This window comes from Sceloporus occidentalis, unplaced genomic scaffold, assembly GCF_023333645.1.
Source record: "Sceloporus occidentalis isolate IW3139 unplaced genomic scaffold, rSceOcc1.0.p SCAF_2, whole genome shotgun sequence".
Lineage (NCBI taxonomy): Eukaryota > Metazoa > Chordata > Lepidosauria > Squamata > Phrynosomatidae > Sceloporus > Sceloporus occidentalis.
In genome coordinates this window covers 121,350,602-121,370,592 of record NW_028316982.1, presented here as the reverse complement: position 1 = coordinate 121,370,592, position 19,991 = coordinate 121,350,602, and the positions used below count along the sequence as shown (strand labels likewise).

General features: G+C 41.1%; 1 protein-coding gene across 4 annotated transcripts in view; it reads right to left on the bottom strand.

Moving 5' to 3' along the window:
* Positions 1-1,713: 1,713 nt before the first annotated feature.
* Positions 1,714-19,991, bottom strand: part of LOC149318943 (dual specificity protein phosphatase 13B-like) — a 32,516-nt gene continuing 14,238 nt past the window's right edge. For 3 of the 4 annotated variants that reach the window (XM_089510750.1, XM_089510749.1, XM_089510748.1), the window contains 3 exons: positions 12,805-12,996; positions 8,329-8,549; positions 1,714-2,042 (listed from right to left, as the gene is read on the bottom strand). In XM_089510750.1, the coding sequence (XP_089366876.1) occupies positions 1,819-2,042; positions 8,329-8,549; positions 12,805-12,995 (636 nt within the window). In that variant the 5' untranslated portion in view covers position 12,996 and the 3' untranslated portion in view covers positions 1,714-1,818. Of the gene's footprint in view, positions 2,043-8,328; positions 8,550-12,804; positions 12,997-16,836; positions 16,911-19,991 lie in introns of those variants that run through there. The other variant, XM_089510751.1, reaches the window with a different exon arrangement.

Here is a 19,991-nt window from a genome sequence, read left to right as displayed (position 1 = left end):
TAAAGCAATTTCGTATGGAAATTTGGTGGCGGCAGAAGGATGCTGAACCCTTCCTCCTACACCTACACTTCTGTTCCTACCTCTAAAGCCCCTCATCCCAGCACGGTTCTACGACTGGCAGTAAACCTTGCTGAAAGGAAGGCAGCTGGGGGGCCCACACGCCTGGCCTGCCCCCCTGCTTTAAATTACAGCCAGCCCCACTTTATACCTCTACAGCAAGAGTCCATTCAAACACACAGGTCATGCCTGAGCTATATTTGGGAGCAGGTTGGACAGCTTCTTCACACTCTCTCATAAAATAGCCACATATCTGGAGGGCACCAGGTTAAGGAAGGCTGAGCCACGGTGCATTAAAAGTTCTGTGCTGCATTATTTATCCTTTTGGCTTTTGCTCATGTAGCTTTATTTGTTGAAGGAAAGTGAAGCAATAAATCAACCATGTGAAGAGCCAATTGAGGAGGAAAGCAGAGCCAAATAAGTTACTCAAACCACCAAACCCAGATGAAGAAGAAAACACTGAGCCAAGCAGAGGAGAGGGCAGGAAGAAACTAGGCAGATGTAGGATTGCCACCATATGAAATTAGAAATGCTGGCAGAACTTTGGCAGGACTGGAGAGCCCACCAGACTCCAGTGGAGCATCAGTGGAGAGGTGAATCAGCTCCAGATTTTAGCCTAAATTTGAAATGATCCTGACTTTTGGATAGCTCTTTTAATGTGTGGCCTAAAGCCCAAAGTGAGTTCACTGTTCCACTCATGAGCCGGCCACACATAGCTACTAGTTAATAGCAAAGGTTTTCTTTTTTCTCTATTGCCAATTGACATAGTGGATTGGATGCTAATAGTGAGGAATGATGGTCGTGAGTGGGGTATCCCAGGGGTTTTGTTCTACTAGTTAGCAGCCTCATGGGATAGCTTTAGAGATTGGGCAGAGGACATTGTTGTTGTTGTTGTTAATTATAGTATTTATACCCTGCTCTTCTGGGAAAGGTGTTAACCATTTCTTCCTATGCACTTTTCCCAACATTTGGTGGACATGGAGCTCTTGGGCCTATAGTATCATTCCTTCTTCCCAAGAAGAAGGAATGACTCTGGACAGGCACATACATACTCACTTTCAGCTATTCAAACTTGCAGAGCTGTTGTGAAAATAGCAAAAATTAAACATGTATGCCACTTCAAGCAATTAATGAACAAATAGTAGCTCCCAAATAACAGCATGGAGAAAGAAGACAGATACAGGGGCTCTACAATAACTCCTAAAAATATGGCGACAACTTCCAAGGTAATGCCAGTAGATCAGCCTATCTCAGCCTGGGATGCAATTCATTTGTGGTTTGAAAACCAGTGTTCTTGTCCAGATTAAAAAAACAAAAACCCATCTCCTTCCTTTCTTCATGTGAATTCCCTTCAAGACCTTGCAGCTCTCCTGAAATGTGAAATCCCCCGGTAGCCTTTATGTAAGGTCTAACAAGAACACCCCTCTAGGTTTATTCCCAAACTTGGAAACAAGTTAATACAGCCTTGCCTGGCATTCCTTCCCCTGATGTTATAAGGCATGTTGAATTATTTTGCTGGAGTTATGGCCCCTTCAATGAGCAACCTCACCTGCCCATACATCAATCGCATATGTATGCCAAATTTCTGGCACTCCTTTAATCTCAAATGAGTTGCGAACATCAAAGAAATACACAACTATTTTTCATTTTGCTACCCAGAAACGTTTACTAGCACACAGAGCCAGAGTTCAAATACTCCCATGAGATGTTGTCTTCCTGTCTTTTTTCTTAAACTTGAATTGCAGCATATATATCCTTCAACTAAAGTTTCAAAGGATCAGCTCTTGCTCTCCCCCTTTCACTTGTTAGTCGGATATCCAGATCTCGAAGCTGGCTGATGAAACCAGTGTTGGGACAGACCCCTCTGTGTTCCCGCACAGTCTTTAGGGCATCCACGAGGGTCTTGTTTTCACAGATCATCAAGAATGCAAGCACAAGAGTTGCTGAGCGACTTATGCCCATGGCGCAGTGGACTAATACTTTGCCTGCAGATTGGAAGGAAAAATACAGCCATCACATATATCCCCGTTTTATGCCATAGCAAGAAACCTGACCATGTAAGTCAAGGTTGTATGATGCCCAGTGGGAAATGTCAGAAATCAATCATCATCAAGATAAATGCCCTTCAAGAATGAGTATTTATTGAAATCTTTTAAAGCTACTTACTAGTAAATGTTGGTATTTCTGACATTTTCCACTGGCCTGATCAAATCGTAAGATTTACCAATATAGTTAATTCTTCTGGAACTCATTCAGTGTAGAAGGTAAAATGCAGAGGAGCTGAACCTCTGCTAAGAGAGCATACTCATATTATACTTGAATTTGCCTCCAACTTCATTGCAACATATGGATATCAAAACATATTTTTGTCAGAAAATGGAGAAGAAACACTAAGGGAACTAAGAGAAACACATAGTCATTTCTGTATTAAATAAAACTGGATATTAATTCTGATGGGTGCACTATGTACATTTTGGTAGTATGCTAAGCAGTCTATAATTAAAGAAGCTATTTTAGATGTAAGACTATGGCTTTGGACATGAACGCTCCAAGAGAGGGGGAGAAAAGAGAAAGAAAGAGGAGCTGGTTTTATTTTTTTTAAGTTATGCCATTTTTTCACTGGCCGCAGTGACACTTTGGGTATTTACAGTGGGCCCTTGTTATCTGCTGGGGTTTGGTTCCAGGACCCCCTGTGGATACCAAAATCCGTGGATGCTCAAGTCCCATTAAATACAATAGCATAGTCAACTGGTGTCTCTTATATATAAAATGGCAAAATCAAGGTTTGCTTACTGGAATTTTTTTTGTGTGTGGAATATTTTCTAGCCATGGATAAAAAATCTGTGGATATGGAGGGCCAATTGTATATGACTATTTTATATACTACATGTGTTTTTGTTTTTGGTATTGGGAAAAGATGACTAAAAATCCTTTTCAATTTTTTTTCAAGAGTGGCACTACAATTATTTATTGCATTTTTTTCTGAGATCAGGCCAATAATATAATATAATATAATATAATATAATATAATATAATATAATATATACTCAGATGTTTAAAATATTGTCTTTTAACTCTAGGTTGAACTGATTTTAAATTCTAAATTTAAATACTGTCTTTTAAACTGAGCTTTTAAAAATCTTTTAAAAGGATGAAGGACAAATGTTTTAAATAAATGTATAGCTTTCACAGAGCCTTCTTTGGGGGTGTCTCTCCTGGATTTTACTTTCATTTCATGTTAGCACATATTTTTCAGAAGCAGAAAAAAGACAGATAGACCTAATATCCTGGATGCTTCTATAAGAGTAGAATGACTGGAAGAAGGGCTTTTGACCAGGACCAGAGGTTTGAAAACTGTAGCTTGCTTAGCTGATTGTATGGTTCGGTGTCAAATCTACTGAACCTGGCAGTTCTGGAGAAAGAACCAAGATATTGTTAGTGTTCCCTCCTATATACTGTTAGTACTAGTACTTTAGATAGTCACTCTAATGTAGTGGGAAGAAATGTACATACCAATGGGTACTGTGCATATATTTCCTCAGCAAAAGCATTGGATCTGAGAGATCAGGGCTTTATGCTCATTGCCGCCAATCATTCTTTTTGATTGGGGATTTGGGGTGGGAGCAAGGAGAGGAGAAGACTGGCATTCATCCTTCCTCACAAACAATAATTAGCAATAGCCCCGACACCTGAAGTGTAATGTTTTAGGCCAGAGAAACTGACACACAATACCTGTTTTTTTACTATTAACTCATGATAGCGTAGTTGTATCCTTCTGTTCAATCTCTTCTGCAAAACTCTAATTCTAAAAGATGTAACACCAATAATGAACAGTGATATTACAGCCACCTGCTCAGTGGGAGTTCTTGGTTAGCTGGGTCAAATGAGAACTGATGCCACTGGGATCTATGTGTCATCATCTGTCAGTAGCATGACAAGAAACCCGAGTCTGATTCCTAAATATAACTATATAAGAAGCAACAAATGGAGGCATCTAAGCAGTTTAAAAAAAACAAAACTCCCTAAAGCTTATTTAGAAACAAACTTGTAGATGCTTTAAGGTCAGAGTTAGGGCATTGGTTGAATATTTGATATTTGGTTCCAATTTCCTGAATTTAATATTTTAGGTTTCAGTTTATTTGCTGTGTTTGTTGAAATTGTTATAAAAACAGAAAAACAATGGCGGGATACAGACCGCCGCTTTGCGATGGTCTCCTGCCGGCGCCATTTGCTCCGCGCGGGAGCTGTAGCAGCCAAACCGCGCGGCTCCCGCGCGGAGCAAAAAAGAAGCTCCATTTCGGAGCTTCTTTCCGCAGCGCACCGATGACGTTGCGAAGCGCCAAGGGCGCATTCATGACATCATTAGCGCCGCGACACGTCTGGAAGCTATGCGTCCAGTACGTAAAGATGGCGGCGCCCATGTGGAAAGGGCACCGCCATCTTGTACGTATTCTATACGTACTAGGGTTAGGGGGGTGCGGAAGCACCGCCCCTTCCTAACCCTAGTACGTATAGAATACGTACTATATGGCGGTTTGTATCCCGCCACTAAAAATCTGTCTTAACACAGAATGAAAGTTTGTATCTCTATGATTCTGTCATATTTCATATTGATACACTAAATTTTGGCATTTTGAATAATTTAAGTTCGTGAGAGACTCAGAAACTCAAAACACAAATATGTAGGTTGGAAAGCTTCAGTTTTGTCAGAATGTTTAATTTTTTTGCATGAGAAGACAGATAAAATCTCACTTACCCTGAGCAGGCCCAGCAACTTGTGCTGGAACGGAAAAACAAATCTGTTCTCTTCTAACCATGTACCATGTTGCTTGGGATTTAGATCAAAGATATCCCATATCAACATTGAAAATTATTCTTTAGCCTAGACCAAAATGGATCATCCTTTTTTTCTCTTCATAAAGAAAGTGAAACGTGTGTGTGTGTGTGAGTCCATAAATACATAATTTGAATGGTGATCTCACTCAAGAAATGCACTAACCAACGTTTGTTTAGACTACAGCTTGGGAAAATAACATTTTTGATGCTATAACATCCAGATTTATGTTGACTGGGAAATTTGGGAAGCATTTTCTGTTTTCAGCCAAAGTCAACTGCACACAGCCTTCATTGGCTGGTTCTCTTTGGCATCTCATGATTATTTCCTCCCCCTTTTTGAGCAGTTTTACAGCTATAAAAAGCTGTTTTCTTCTGAAAATATAAACTAAGGAGTGAGTATTCAACAGATCTGCAATAAGAAGATTGTTGTTTTTTTTTAAAAAAGAAGAGAGCAGACAAAGCACCTGAAACATGGAAGAAGGAAAAAGAGAGTAGACTTAATCTGTGAGCCATTCACACTACATAATCATAATGCTATATATTCCACTTTCAGTGCATGGCAGCATCCTATGGAATCCAGGGTTTTTCATTTGGTCAGAAACACTAGAGGAGGTTTCCGGCTGAGAAATCTAAATGCCATTCCTTAAACAGCAATCCTAGGGTTCCATAGGAATAACAAAGAGGAATAATGGTATCATAATTGTGTAGTTTGAATGGGTTGCATTCAACATCCATAATGAACATTCTGAATGTCTGAGGAGGCCTAATATCATTTTTGTGCACTTTTACCATTTTTGTGTACTGTTGTTCAGGTTGTCTCCAATGAGCTTTATCACTAAGCAGAGACTAGATTTCCCTAGCTCATTTTCAATCCACTAGCTCACTGGTGGTGGACTTCCAACCTGTTGCCCAGATAGAACCCACAGAGTCCTCTTCTGATTTCTCCCTGCATAGTATTTAGGCTTGGCTGTGTGTGGTGTGAGTCTCCCATTGATTTTAGCAGAAAGCTTTTCCTAAGTCTAAGTGCAACCGGGAGCCGGGATCCTCGTGAAAGAGCATCTGGCACTACATTTGTCTTTCCTTTTATGTGTTGGATCTCAGTCATATTCCTGTAGTGCCAGGCTCCATCTCAAACTTCTTTTTGTGTTATGCTTATCCCTTCTGTTGTTCCATTAAAAAGGGTGCCCGAGAGATTTCATCTATTCCTCCCACTATCCTAATGTCCAAATAGTATTCATCCAACAGTTCCAAACCTACCACCATCTCACTGGCCACTTGAAATATCATCTCAGTCCTGTCAAAGTAAAGCTTCAGCAATACCAAAATTGGCTGCCAGAGCACTTCTGGAGGATAGGTGATGGTTGGGTGGCAGCATCAATTTTAACCTGTTCCAGACCAATCCCGTTCCATGCCCGGGTTTGCGTTAAAGTTGCATGTGATAAACACCCTTGTCATGACAGGTTCATGCTCACTGGCATACATCATAAATCTTGACGTAGTCTGCAACAGCTTGTTCATAGCCTTCCCAGTAGAAGGTCTGCTTCAGCCTCTCCTTGGTCTGGCTAATTTCAGCATGCCTTTTGGGATGGTCATGCTCTAGGCTGAGTAACTGTGCAAGGTATGGAGTTGGGACCACCAACTGCTTCAGTGGTTTAAAGTCTTCCCTATGGCCCTTGGGAAGATACTCCCCATAAAGGAACCCTACCTCTAGCACATATCTGGACCAGTTGTGCTTTCCTAGAGGTAGCTGGGTCCATGTAAAGGCAGCAGAACCACCAATGTGAGGGGTGTGTGTGTGATTCTGTCTTCTTCTTCTTTGGATGTTGGGTGATTGTGAAGATAGTTAAGACTTGTGGTCATTCCATCCTCTTGTTTCTCCTGGTCTGGGGTTCTGGAGTCATCCCTTTTCTTTTCTGCAGGATTGTCGGATTCCCTTGTCTTTGTCATGCAGATTTTTTCTTTCCTGGGAATCTTTCCAGCACTTGGCTTATCTTTCGGTAGGTCTCCGGTAAGTTATAAAAGTTGGATAAACCCATCTACCTTTGGATGCTTCTGTCCCCTCTGGTCTTCCAGAGATGGCCCATGATGTCACTGTCAAGTAAATCTGGATGACTATTATGCTGAGCCATGGCACACTACCAGTTCCAGTTGCTAATCTGGATCTGGATCATCACCAGTGGAAGCTGGCTTGTGATATACAGCCCTTCTGCTGGGACAAGGGGCACACGGAATAGATCAGAGTCTTCCAGAAGGTCTGCCCACTCCTGACAGTTCCATAAATCAGTCCTCTGCATCATAAGCAAAGCAGCAACTGGAGAAGTTAGTTGGGGCTGCATCCACACTGGTGAAATAACCATAGCTTTAGCTGCCCTGGCTCAAAGATATGGAATTCTGGGAGTTGGAGTTTGTTGTGGGGCCATCAGGCAAGATCAGCAGGAACTGCTCCACTCCTATCAGGTTTGCTAGTAGCCCCGTTTTGTAGTCCCACTCCTTTCAAACACATTGCAGAAGTCCAGCCTTGAAGTTACCAGCACATGCACTACCATCTTTAGGTCCTCTGATTCTAGGAAGGGACGCAGTTGGAGTATCGACCAAAGCACATAACAGGCACCCTTGACCGTTGCATCTACCTGAGCTGACATTTGGAGGGATGGATCCAGGAGCACTCCCAAACTGTGAACATAGTCATTCAAGGGGAGTGTGATCCCATCCAGACCTGGTTGACATACGTCCAGTCCCAGATTAGGACCCTTGATAGTAAGCACCTCTATCTTGTCTGGATTCAGTTTCAATTTGTTTTTCTTAATCCAACCCATTACCACTTCCAAGCATTCATTCAGAGGAGACATCATTAGCTGAAGCTATTTTTGAAGGCATGGAGAAGTATACTTGAGTGTCATCAGTGTACTGATAACGTCCCGTTCCATGCCTCTGGATGATCTTTCCCAGCTTCCAGATGATCTTTCTCATAAAAAACACACTTCTCTCCAACTCCACCTGTTGCCTCTAACTAGACCAGTGATTCCCAAACTGTGGTCCTCCAGGTGTTTTGGACTTCAACTCACAGAAGCCCCAGCCATCTTGGCCAATTGTCAGGAATTCTGGGAGCTGAAGTCTAAACCATTTGGAGGACCAAAGTTTGGTAATCCCTGAACTAGACAGTCCCTGGCTTCCTATGATCTTTACTGAAGATTCCTTTCCTCACTCATACCTGAACAGTCTCCTCCTAACCCACCAGAAGCCTCTTTTCTTTTCCCTTTCTCCTCTCCCATTGGCTAACAGAACCCAAATTGGAGGACTAGTCAAGTCTTTCCACCTTCTCACCTTCCATTGACTGGCTAATAGAACCAAATGGATGTCAGAGTTAATTGGGTCTCCACACTTCCTATTGGTTAACATGAAACATCTCCCCTGAATTAACACCATTATATTTACCTTTGGGTGAGTGCAGTGCTGCTCGAATATATTTAGCGGTTGGATGAAAGTAAATGCTGAGGTCAAACTTTGGATCATCATCTGCTTCAACTCCATAGTAGTCCACTGGCAGGTCTTTGTAAAATTTGGCTCCTGTGTTAATGTGAAACCTTCCAGCAGCAGCATTCACAATATGGGTGATCCCCATTCGGCGAAGCTTCTCTATGTCACGGGCGACATAGCTGCAAAGAAATAATGCTGAAGTTACACGCATGTGTGTGTGCGCACACCTTTATGTCATTTGTCTACTTATGACAGCCCCATGAATTGTATAGCGTTTTCGTAGGCAAGCAATACTCAAAGGTAGTTTGCCATTACTTTCCTCTGAAATACAGCCTACAGCTCCTGGAAGTCCTTGCCAGTCCCCCATTCAAATGCTAACTAGGGCTGACCCTGCTTAGCGTTAAAGATCATATAGAATCTGGTGCCTTCAAGGTAGTTAGATCTGAGTTTTATCTAAGATTACATTACAGATACTCTCCCTTCAAGACCACATAGCAGCTCTCTAACTCAGATAGGTTCCCTATATTTAACTCTTGGCATGTTACCTACTAAACCATGCATACTTGCCCTTGGAGGGTCATTGTGTCACTTGGTAGGCAAACAACTGGTGTTTGTTCTTTTCCCCCCCTCCTTCAGACTTGTGAAAGTGGCATGACAGTGTTATTTTTGCCCGCGGTGTGAATGCACACCAGCCTGTATCCACTATGTCCACAGGTCTGGCAGGTTTCTGAGTAGAGCATTTAAATTCTGCTAAAGTAGTTCAGCCAGAAAAGACAAAGTAACCAGATTTACAGATGAAAAAATATAATGATGCCTCTGAGAAGGGTGAACACCATGGACTCAGGAACTATTTTTAAGGTGGTGGCGGGGGCTCAGCATTGGTAGATATCTCTCTCAACTGGGCGAATGGGCTTTAAAATGGTAAATGAAAATTTTGTAAAAACAACTGTAAAGTGATGCCTGCTGGACTAAAAGAATCACTGGTGGGATCTGGGCTGGCATCAGCTGACTAAGAGATCTATTGGTATTGACTGATACCTCTTTGAAAATGTCACTCAGTATGTGGCTGCTGTGAAGGAAAAAAAGCAAATCCCAAGATGGGCATAATTAGAAAAGGAGTTAGAAATAATTCTGCTAATATCATACTGCCCTTGTGCAAATCCATGATGGAATCATATCTGGAATACTGTGTACAGTTCTGCTCACTGAACTTTAAAGAGATGTAGCAAGGATGGAAAATGGGCAGGAAAATGAGCAACACACCTGTGAGGAGACATTAAACTACTTAGATAAAAGACAAGTGATATTGATGTAAAATTTTATGTATCTTGCATTAGCCTAGAACTCAAAGTCATCCACTGACATGGAGTGGTGGGAGATTCATGACAGATAAATATATAGACTATAGTTAAACAAAGCATGGTTAAAGAATGGGATTCACTGCCACAAGATATTGTGTTTACTTTCAACTTGAAAGACTTGGAAATGGGACTAGATGAATTCACGGTACATGCTCCCATTAGTGGTTACTAGAAAGGATGGCTATAGATGTCACCACCCATATCACAGACCATATGCTTATGTCTGCCACTTGCTAGAAAGTGCAACATGGAGGGTGCAGTCATTCTCACATTTTGCTAGTGATCTTTCCATAGGCATTTTGTTGGCTATTCTGTGAACAGAATGTTGGACTGGATAGTTTGCTGGTCTACTCCCACATGTTGTCTTTATGTATCTCTCTCTGTGTATGTCCTTTCAAGTCACATGATGACTTATGGGGACTCCATCAATTTCATAGGGTTTTCATAGGCAAGGGATACTCAGAGGTGGTTTCTCCAGTCCCTTCTTCTGAAATATAGCTTACAGCATCTGGTATTCATTGGTAGTCTCCTATCCAAGCACTAGAAAAGGCTGACTTGGTATCAGCCCACCTGTTGAAGAATTGGGGGGATTATGTGAGGTTTTAAAGACTCTTGAAACTAAATTGAGAAATCAAGAATATAGAAAAATAAAGCTGTTGAAGAAACAAATGTTTGTGAAGAATTTGGACCTCTTCCTGGTATAGACAATGAGCAACAAAAGTTGGACTTCCCTCTTCTTTCGGGGGAAGGCTTACACATCCTAAGAAAAGACCAAAGAAAATCCATAAGGTGATTTTAAAAAGGAAGGAAAAACAGCATCTCTATATTTGGGTACCTTGTCCATATACCACCTCTATATCATTTAGATTTTTCCTCAAAGTTCTGAATTACTGGCACTGTTAGGAAATTGTCCTACTGAAAGACTGCTTCTGCGGTGACTGATCAGGCTATTTTTATGACCACAGAACCAAAACTGAATTTTACACTTTGCAGAAACTAAAGGCTTAAGCATAACATATTAGCGTACAATAAAGTCCTCTGCTGCTTATATTATCCACAACAAAATTACTCAAAGGAGTGCTTTATGGTAGACTTTCCTTCATTGTAAAGTGCAGAGATTGGATGGCCACCTCTCAGAAATGCTTTAGACTCCTTCCTTGGCAGAAAATGTTCAAGATGCCCATTTCTGTGATTCTGTTACTTAGAGCTGAAACATCAATGTCTCAAAGCTCTAAGGTAGTGAGAGAAACTAGCCGCAGAGCATATGCAGAGTATAAAAAATACAGAAAAAAATCTTGTTTTTAACAAGCTGCTTTTAAGCTAGAGTACAATAAAGTTGTGAAAAGACCATGAGTACGACAGCTTTGGAAGTGTTCCTTTCACCAGATAAGCCAATACATGGAGCAGTAGACAGTACAAACTGTAACAGTGAACTTAAATGATAAAAACAGGGATTGGGGTCAAAATGAAGCCAGTGAGAAACAAGAGGGAAGTATCAGGGATGCTCAGAGATTAGCAGAAATACTTTATTATTATTATTATTATTATTATTATTATTATTATTGCCTAACAGAGCAGAGGTCCAACAACAACATATAAGCAACAAGAGCAAAAAACACTCAATGAGGACTAAGCACATCGAGTACCGGCAGGATGGAAAGTGACACTTGGAAAAGGAAAATAGCAATTGATGGTCCACATGTTGGTGGAAATGATAAGAGTATCCTGGAGGAGGGCATGTTTGGAGGAACTCTGAACCAGAGTATTTCTTTTAGGAGGTAATAATCGGAGTTTGGAAATATTATAACTCCCATTATTCACTAGCCAGCATTATCAGTGGTGATGGTGGCTCAGGGCTTCTGTGAGCTTTAGTGCAGAAAAGTTAGTTTTTCAGATTCTAGTTTCCTGGTTGGTGGTATGCTTTTCACTCCAGTGAACAGTCACACTATCTTGACCTCCTATCTAAGCCCCAAATGCAGTTGGAATCCACCTCCTCTGCATCTATAAACCTGCATTTTCTCTGGGAAGAACTTTTCCTTCCTGTTGCGTAACTGGTTCTGAACCGTGTGTCCTCTTTTGAGTGCTGGCATGGTCAGAATAATATGATTTGGGGTTAGAACCTAGACATGATTTGGGGCTAAACCTAGATACTTCCCCTTCTTTTATTTTTTTAAAAGATCAAGTTGAAAGGGGTGTATGAATATCTATCCATATAGAAAGAATATAACAATCAGACATAGTGCTTTTTCATGTTTTTGTGCCCTGTCTGTTATCACTAAGCCACTGAGGATCTGTGGGCCAGTTAGTATTCCAACATTCTCATGTGCTTTTAAAACACAGATTTTAAAAACCGAACACTTCCTAATCTTATGGAGTGCAAGAAATGTGAAAGAATAATAAATCACTTCTAAACCCTACTTAGCAGTATTCTTTATAACAATAAAATGGTATAATATAATCTTTAAAAGGTCTGGCTGTACTTGAGAGCTGGCTGCAGATTAAATCACTTCTAGCTGAATAATCATTAGCCTTTTATGCATTTAACAGATCTAACAGAACTAAATAGGTTTGGGGGATACTGAATTAAATATAACAGTTTACGATTTAAGAAAAAGAAAGATAACACTCATTGCTAGAAAGAAAGCTTCTTGAAGTAACTCACCAGAAACAAACAAAAAACCTAAAAAAGCAAGTGTGTCTTATCTAACAACCTGACTGATTAAAAAGTATACTCATTGCTTAATAAACTTTCCTCACATAACCTACTGAGTAATAATTTAATACCTAGTTATAGAGAATGTCAGTAGTAGCTATGATACTACTCTAGCTTCTGGGACAAGAAGGGAAAGAGGCAGCCCTCCTAGATGTGAGGCCATAAGTCACTTTGTCCCCAACCACTGGCCATGTTAAAGAGTCCAACAACATCTGAAAGTGCCATAGGTTCCTTACCACTGATCTAGGATAAGAATCAATGAGAGCCAGAGATGCCTGTAGAGTACACTTAATTGCTTTTATGATAATATTACAGTGCAGGATGAATGTTGATTATAAGCGGTGTAAGCCCATTACTTACAGATCTCCAATGTAGAGGTTAGGCCAGACTTCATTGACATTGGCATGGCAAGGTATGGGTGTCCACAGCATGCGCTGGAGCTCTCCCAGTTCTGGTGTCTCATAGCCCTTCTGGCTGCTGGAAGTGAGGCTTGAAGCTCTTTGTATTCTGGAGTGCCGCGAATCATCACTATGTAGAGGATCCCAAGACATTCTGAACAATGAGAGAGACAGAGATAGAGACAAAATGGCCTGAATATTCAACTTAGACTAGAAAGATCCTGGGTCAAATTTTTATTCAGCCATTAAGTGCACTGGATGACCTTGGCATTTCACCCATCAGCCAACCAACATGGATACCTTGGACTGTAAATAAAATGAACGAACCATGGAAAACAGCCTGAAGACTTTGGGGGTTCTGATAACTAGTGATGATACTCAACCTGTTTTGGAGCGCTTTTGGATCCCACTGTGACTTATACAGTAAATGTGAAGGTGGCAACAGTGGCTGGGAGAAGAGCTTGGAAATGTTTATGCTGTTATAGTTCCCAGAATCACCTATTCAACATGGCTGTTTTCTATCCACATATGGTGGTTCTGATCCAGATACATCTCCATGAGCATACTTGTAAATAAAAAGTAAAGCAGAAACTTGAGAGTAACCTGTAAAATTATGAATGGTTATTCATGGACTAAATTGCCCCGGGGACTCTTTCAGCTTCATGGTCCTATGACTCTTAAGTTCTATAAATGAGCAGCATAGTCTACTCTGTGACCCAGAGTATTATCCCATCATTGCTCAGATTAGTTGGATTCATTATATTTGTTGTACTCCTTCTTCTTAAAAATAACATTCCAAGTTCTGGAAAGTTAAAATTCAACGAAACTCTGGCTGGCAACCTATTAGGCAGTTATGAAGTTGTGAAGTTATGGCCCCAAAACTATTTGGTATTCACATTTACAACCATGATATCATTGCTACAATTGCAGATGCCCTGAAACCCACCTTGAAATCCAGGCAGCTGTATTAAGGTACAGAGGTCTGTCGTGCTGGCGAGTATGAAGCTGAAAGACGATGCATCCAGTCCTCTCCTGCCAGTGAGCAATGGTGCAATGAGGAATTGTGCCAGGAGATCTCTGCTTCTGCTGATCACCAGTGGCATTCCCATCCCCAGTGTCACTTAACATGGCTGCCGGGGGTGACCCCTTCTCTTTCCTCTTGGAACCACTGAAAGCAGGGTTGGGAGAGCTTGCCTCTCCCCCCTCCAGTGGGAGGGCAGCCTGATCGGGTGTCACCCCTCTTCTGGGATGTCATTTGGTATGGACTGCACCCCCGTACCCCCATAGCAATGCCACTGCTCATCACACCACCATTAGCCAGCAGGATGGGGTTGGATTCATAATCTTTCAGCGCCCTGGTCATCAGTGCCATAGAACTCTGTTTCTCAGTTTAGCTGTGTAGATTTTAAGATGGGTTTCAGGGGTTGGATTGGGAGAGAGTGTGTAGCCACAATATTGTGTCCAATGAAGGAACTTGACCTGCACCTTTAACACTGTATGTAATTTAATCCCGAGAAGGATCTTTTATAGTAAATCAGAAGCTGTGATGTATTCACACCGCACAGCTAAACACTTTGATCACACTTTAACTGCAGTGGTTTTATCCACTGAAATATTGCGATCTGTAGTTTGACGTGGTACTTAGAATTTTTGCAAGGAAGTTCTTGTGCTGTAGCTTAGTGAAATGGGCTATCTGGGTGAGAGATCTAAAGACCTCATCAAACTACAAATCACAAGATAACATAGGATGGAGCCATGGAAGTTAAACTGCTCTCAAGCTGCTAAATGCGTGCAGTACGGACACACATTTAGTAAACTAAACCAGAGGCTTTTTCGCAGGAAATGGTCTTTAGGAAGGCTTTCCTCTGTAGGCTAGCAACATGCATTTCAGGGAAAGCATTCAGTTTCTTATATGGCATCTTTGTACAGATTGAACATATTGTGGCCATTACTGAAGGTGGTGACTGACTGCTTAACCTGATTTGTCTCCCTAGAATCATAATTTACTGCTTGTTGGGAATGCTGTGGGGATATAAGGAGAATGACTTAACCCATGGTGATGACTGAAGTGAGCTGGCTGCCTTTGAAAGTCAAGACACTGGTGGTTTCTTGGGATGCTGAGTTATTCAAGCAGACAACTGTTTGTAAGAAAATCTCTCTAGCAGCTGGAATGTAAATCTCCCAGTGCAGGGAGAGGGCCCTTGGAACACCAGCTTTTGTTCCACTTACATGTTCAGTGTAAGGTAACCAGATGCAATGGGGTGGCAAGCAAGAATTAATTTCAGTGCCCTGGTCTCTGTGGCTCATGTGTATAATACTCATATTGGAAAATAATATCTACAGAGCTTTTCTAAACTTACAGACATAGACGTTTTATAAGAGTTTGACTGACATAATTATTCTAAAAAGAAAGTATATATCCATGGGAAATGGTAATTTGGTTAGAGTGCCAAGTTTTCTCCCAGGAGAGTTCCACAGTTGCCTCTGGTTGAACCATTTCCCAGGATCTCCTTGTAAAAATGATGATGATACCAGGTTTAAAACTGTAGCATAGAAGCATTCAATTTGGTCACAACTATCCCAAGCCCTGAATCTTAGGGCCCAAACCTGAAATTTAGGGATAATTCCTTATAATGTCACAAGAAGTAGAAGGTGGTGATCTTACAAGGGACAGCTGCTGTTCATGCCATTAAGCACATTGCTTTATGCACCACCCATAGCTGCACAGAATATGCCATTCAAATATTAACAAAGGAGGAAAAACCATACACAGACTTCATGGCATTATCACCCTGTGATTCTTCTCTTTTGTCCTGAAGACTAGACCAGAGGGCCTGGGCTTTGAGATCTGGTCACCCCAGTGCCACCCATTGGTTAACCAAGCCAATTATGGTATGTACCAGGAAATTAAGATCTATTGCCTTCATTAGAGTGAAATTTGTGACTTGTTCTTGTTCCTCTATTGTTGTTTTAAATGCTGGCATTTGTTGCTTACCAAGTTCATTAGATTGGCTTTGATTTAACTCTTGTCTCCTTGTTACATTTAGTCGTCACTTGTTCTGCAATATATGAATTGTCGCACTGATTCAGATCAGTGTTCTTGTTGTACTTCATGGCAGCACAGGATGCCAATGATCTTCTCCCTTTGCCTGCCCCTATCACCTACCTCTTAGGTGAGTTCTCAGAACCAATAGCCATTTCCAGATTATCCCCCATTTGTTTCTTATTTTTAAGTCATTGGCACCGCACAGTTTCAGAGGTAAATTCCTCATTGTAAATAGCACAGTTGGGTAATTTTAAACATTGGATTTAATGATACTTAAGTGGGAAGGTGCTCCTTAAATGGTAATAGACATGACCATTTCTCTTACTTCAAAGACTGATGGGCAGGAGCAGCCCCACCATGCAATCTCTGGTAAGAAATGCTGGTGGTGGTGGTGGTGGGGAATGAAGCAATGACGGACTCATATGGCTGCACTGTCTCATCTTGCTAATTTTTCTCCTCTGTTGAAGAGTGACCAGTCTCTTTTCTTAATGACATTGTCCCATTGCAAATGTTGGCATAAGATTCAAATACCTGTAGTTTCTTTGCATGAGGCTTCAAAGATTTGAAATACCCGTGGTTTTTTTGCATGAGGCCTCAAAGGTTTGGGGCAAAAGACTTACCTGTGACACCTTCACAGTAGGAGCAAGTTGTGTTGAGCTCCTTTTGGGCTAGCCCTGTTGTTTCCAGGCTTGGCTAAGCCACTGCTTAGTGTAGGTCTAGGGTTAAGTCTTATAATGGCTTTAAACTGTTTCCAGACATCCACATGTGGTTTTTGTGTAAGATTCCATTCTGTCTTCTGAGCAAAAAACATCAACTATGAACATACATACGCGCATACATTGTGGGCAGAAAAACAGCAGTCTTGCACACAAAACAATAGCCACATGATTTTGTTGTGCAAGATTGCTGTTTTTGTGCAGAATTGCCTATAAGCATTGGGCACCTCACCATATTCCACACAAGTATTCCAAGTAGATGTTTTGGGACAGCACCCTGATGAATCAAACAGCAAGCAGACCAGATTTGCCAGTGCCCTTGCACTGTTGCTGGGTTTATTTTCCTTTTCCTGGTTACAAATTTGATGTGTTATTTCTACAGTGTACCTTTAACCATATGTATGTGTGTGAGAGAAAGAGAGAGAGAAAGAGAGAGAGATGAGAGTGAGCGAGCAAAAATGAAACTGCCTACTGCAGCCATGTCTATTAAGAATTTATTGCTAGTACATTATAGACCCCATTTTACAATCCTTTAATTATAGGCAATGTTACATAAATATCCATCAAGAGCAGGAACCCCTGGTGTTAAAGTCACTCGAAGGGCTTTTGTACGCCAAGTGTGGAGTTCAAGCCCTGGAGTGTCAATGATGTCATCGACATTTGCAGGGAAACACAAACATTTTGGGCAGCTCAGGGAGTTGTGTTTTTGTCTGATGTGAGGTGTTGCTGAAGTCATCATCCAGAGGAAGAAAAATCCCCTGGGCCAGCTTTTGCTGTTGGCAGGCAAGGCAAAGGAAAGATTGGCGTCTAGTTATTGCAAACTATTCTCCTCACTTCTTCGAGGAGGCTGAAATGTTTGGCAGAGCCAGGACTGTGAGAAATAAAGCTGCTGCAAAACTAGTAAATTTCATTTTGGTTTCAATACTTTTTGAATAAGGAATCAGCAAATTGTGGCCCTGGGCCACACTTTTGTGTCTCCAAACAACTCACTGCTAGTGATGTAAAGAGTATTCATCAAAATTCGGTAAACACACAAAATATCTGTAATTCAAAGATTTCGTAAGCTTTTTAATCTACGTCCATGCTTGGGGAGAGCAGAGTTAGGAAGAGACCAAACAAAGAGCAATAAACTTTATTGACCCCCCAGAAAGGGAGGGGTATGGGAAGTGACCACTTCACAGTCACACTGACCAAATGACCATAAAGATATACATCAGTGTTTCTGTGTAGAAAACACCACCTCTTCTCGAGGAATACATTGAAAATTTCCATACCTTGCTCAATCATTGCTCAAACGTCTGTGAAATGTCCTTAAAAGGTGGAGGAACTGTGCATGTCTGGAAGCTAGGCATGCTTCCTCAATCATCTTTGAAACGTTGCTCCCTCCTTAGCATCCCTGAATTGTTCCTGGGAAGCTGATTTCCTATGAACGCAAAGTTCATAAGCCAGGTTTGAGCCAGGTATGGAAATGTTCATAGAGCTACACACAAGCATTGATTCTAATACTCCCAACAGTTGTTGTTGTTGTTGTTATTATTATTATTGGAACAGGAGATGAAGTCTGACCACCTGCAACCACTGAAAAAGATCTGCTAGACAAATAAGATCTAAACCAATCGAGAACAGAGTCTGAGAACCCAAGGTCAGAAAGTATATCAACTAGAAGAGAGTGATCAACGGTTTGTTTCCTAGCCAAAGAAGGTATTTTTGGCTGAACTTCTTATTAATGTATATACTCATGTATAAGTCTAGACATTTTAGTAAAAAAAACTGACCCCAAAAACCAGGGTTGACTCATCTACAGTACAGTACATTAACTCTTATCGAAAAAGGAACCATGCCCTCATGAAAAGTGAGAGCTTAATCTCTTCTCGTAGCACCTACAAGAAGCATCAATCCGCTCTATTGTTTCATCCACACAGCCTTTGGGGTGAGCGCATTTATGTCTGTCAAAACTTTTAAAGATCTTTAGCATTGTTTTCCTTTACGTCAGCCTTTAATAATAATAATAATAATAATAATAATAATAATAAACGTTTTATTTGTATACCGCCCTGCCATAAGATCAGGGCGGTTTACAGCATTTAAAAATACACAAAATTCCATTAAAAACCATATCAAAAATTACATAAATACACTACACATAAAGCAAAAAACAAAACAAAAACAACAACAAATGCCCCCGGGTTAGCCAAACCATTGCCTGTGCGGCCTGTGCGGCGGGGGGGCCTATAGGGACTTAATCGGGGAATGCAATTTGAAACAGGTAGGTCTTCAACTCCCGTTTGAATTGGGCCAGGGAGGTAACTGAGCGGAGCTCTATGGGCAGCGTATTCCACGCTGCTAAGTTTTACCCTAGACATATCTATGAATCATATCAAAATCCTTAATTTTGGCCTCAAAACTGCTCAACTTATACATGAGGTTGACTTATCGTCGAATATATATGGTGTATAGTTACCTGTTACACAACTTGGATCCAAAATTTAACATGGGCTCTAGGGCCAAAGTAAGCATGAATGTTGAACAAATGACATCTATTTGTTCTAAGTCCATATTTAGAACTACAGTAAGCTGCTTTGAAAATATATTTAGGTACACTGCAACTTTAAATTACTTTTAGCAAGGAATTTACATCTCTCACTCCTGTGCCATCCTATCCTATTTACCTTGGAGCAAAATCCAGGTTCCCACAAGAATGTTAAATATGCTTGTAAAACGTCCTTTCAGTCCAATTCATATTGCTTCATGTCCCTGAAGTACTATCTGCTTGAACTTGGTGGGACTTCCAGCAAAACCACACTATTAAAGAAAATACCAAAATACTATTAAAACATACAAGAAAATACTTGTAGTTTTCCTGTTTATGTCTCTTTGAGGAATATTGTGTTTTATGGACGTCCTGTCTATCCTATCAGGTTTAAAGCCAAGTCCTGTGGTGAACTGGCTTATGTATTGGTGCACTGTACAATGACTTATGGGGTAACCATCTTCTACAGCATCCTCTCTCTTAGAATAGCACCCTTTTATTAGCCACATTATTGTCAGCAGATGCAGGTCAGATAAAATTGCAGAGGATACCAGTGGAAACAATGTACCTTCCTCAGTTCAGACACCTTTGGAGGGCAGCCCAGGCCAGATTGAGCGGAGCTGAGCTGTTGCCACTCTGTTGGATGTACATGTGAAAGTGCCCGGCTAAGTCTTGACAGCAGAACAATGGCTTCTCTGGGCCAAGGTCACAGTCTGACATATTAAGAATGCTTTGGAAGGACATGATGTGCTTTAGTGAAAGGATGTTATATTGGAGCATTAACCCTGAGCTCAACTCCTCATTCAGTTATGAAGCTCAGTTATTGATCCAAAGATACTCGCTATCTCTTAGCCTTA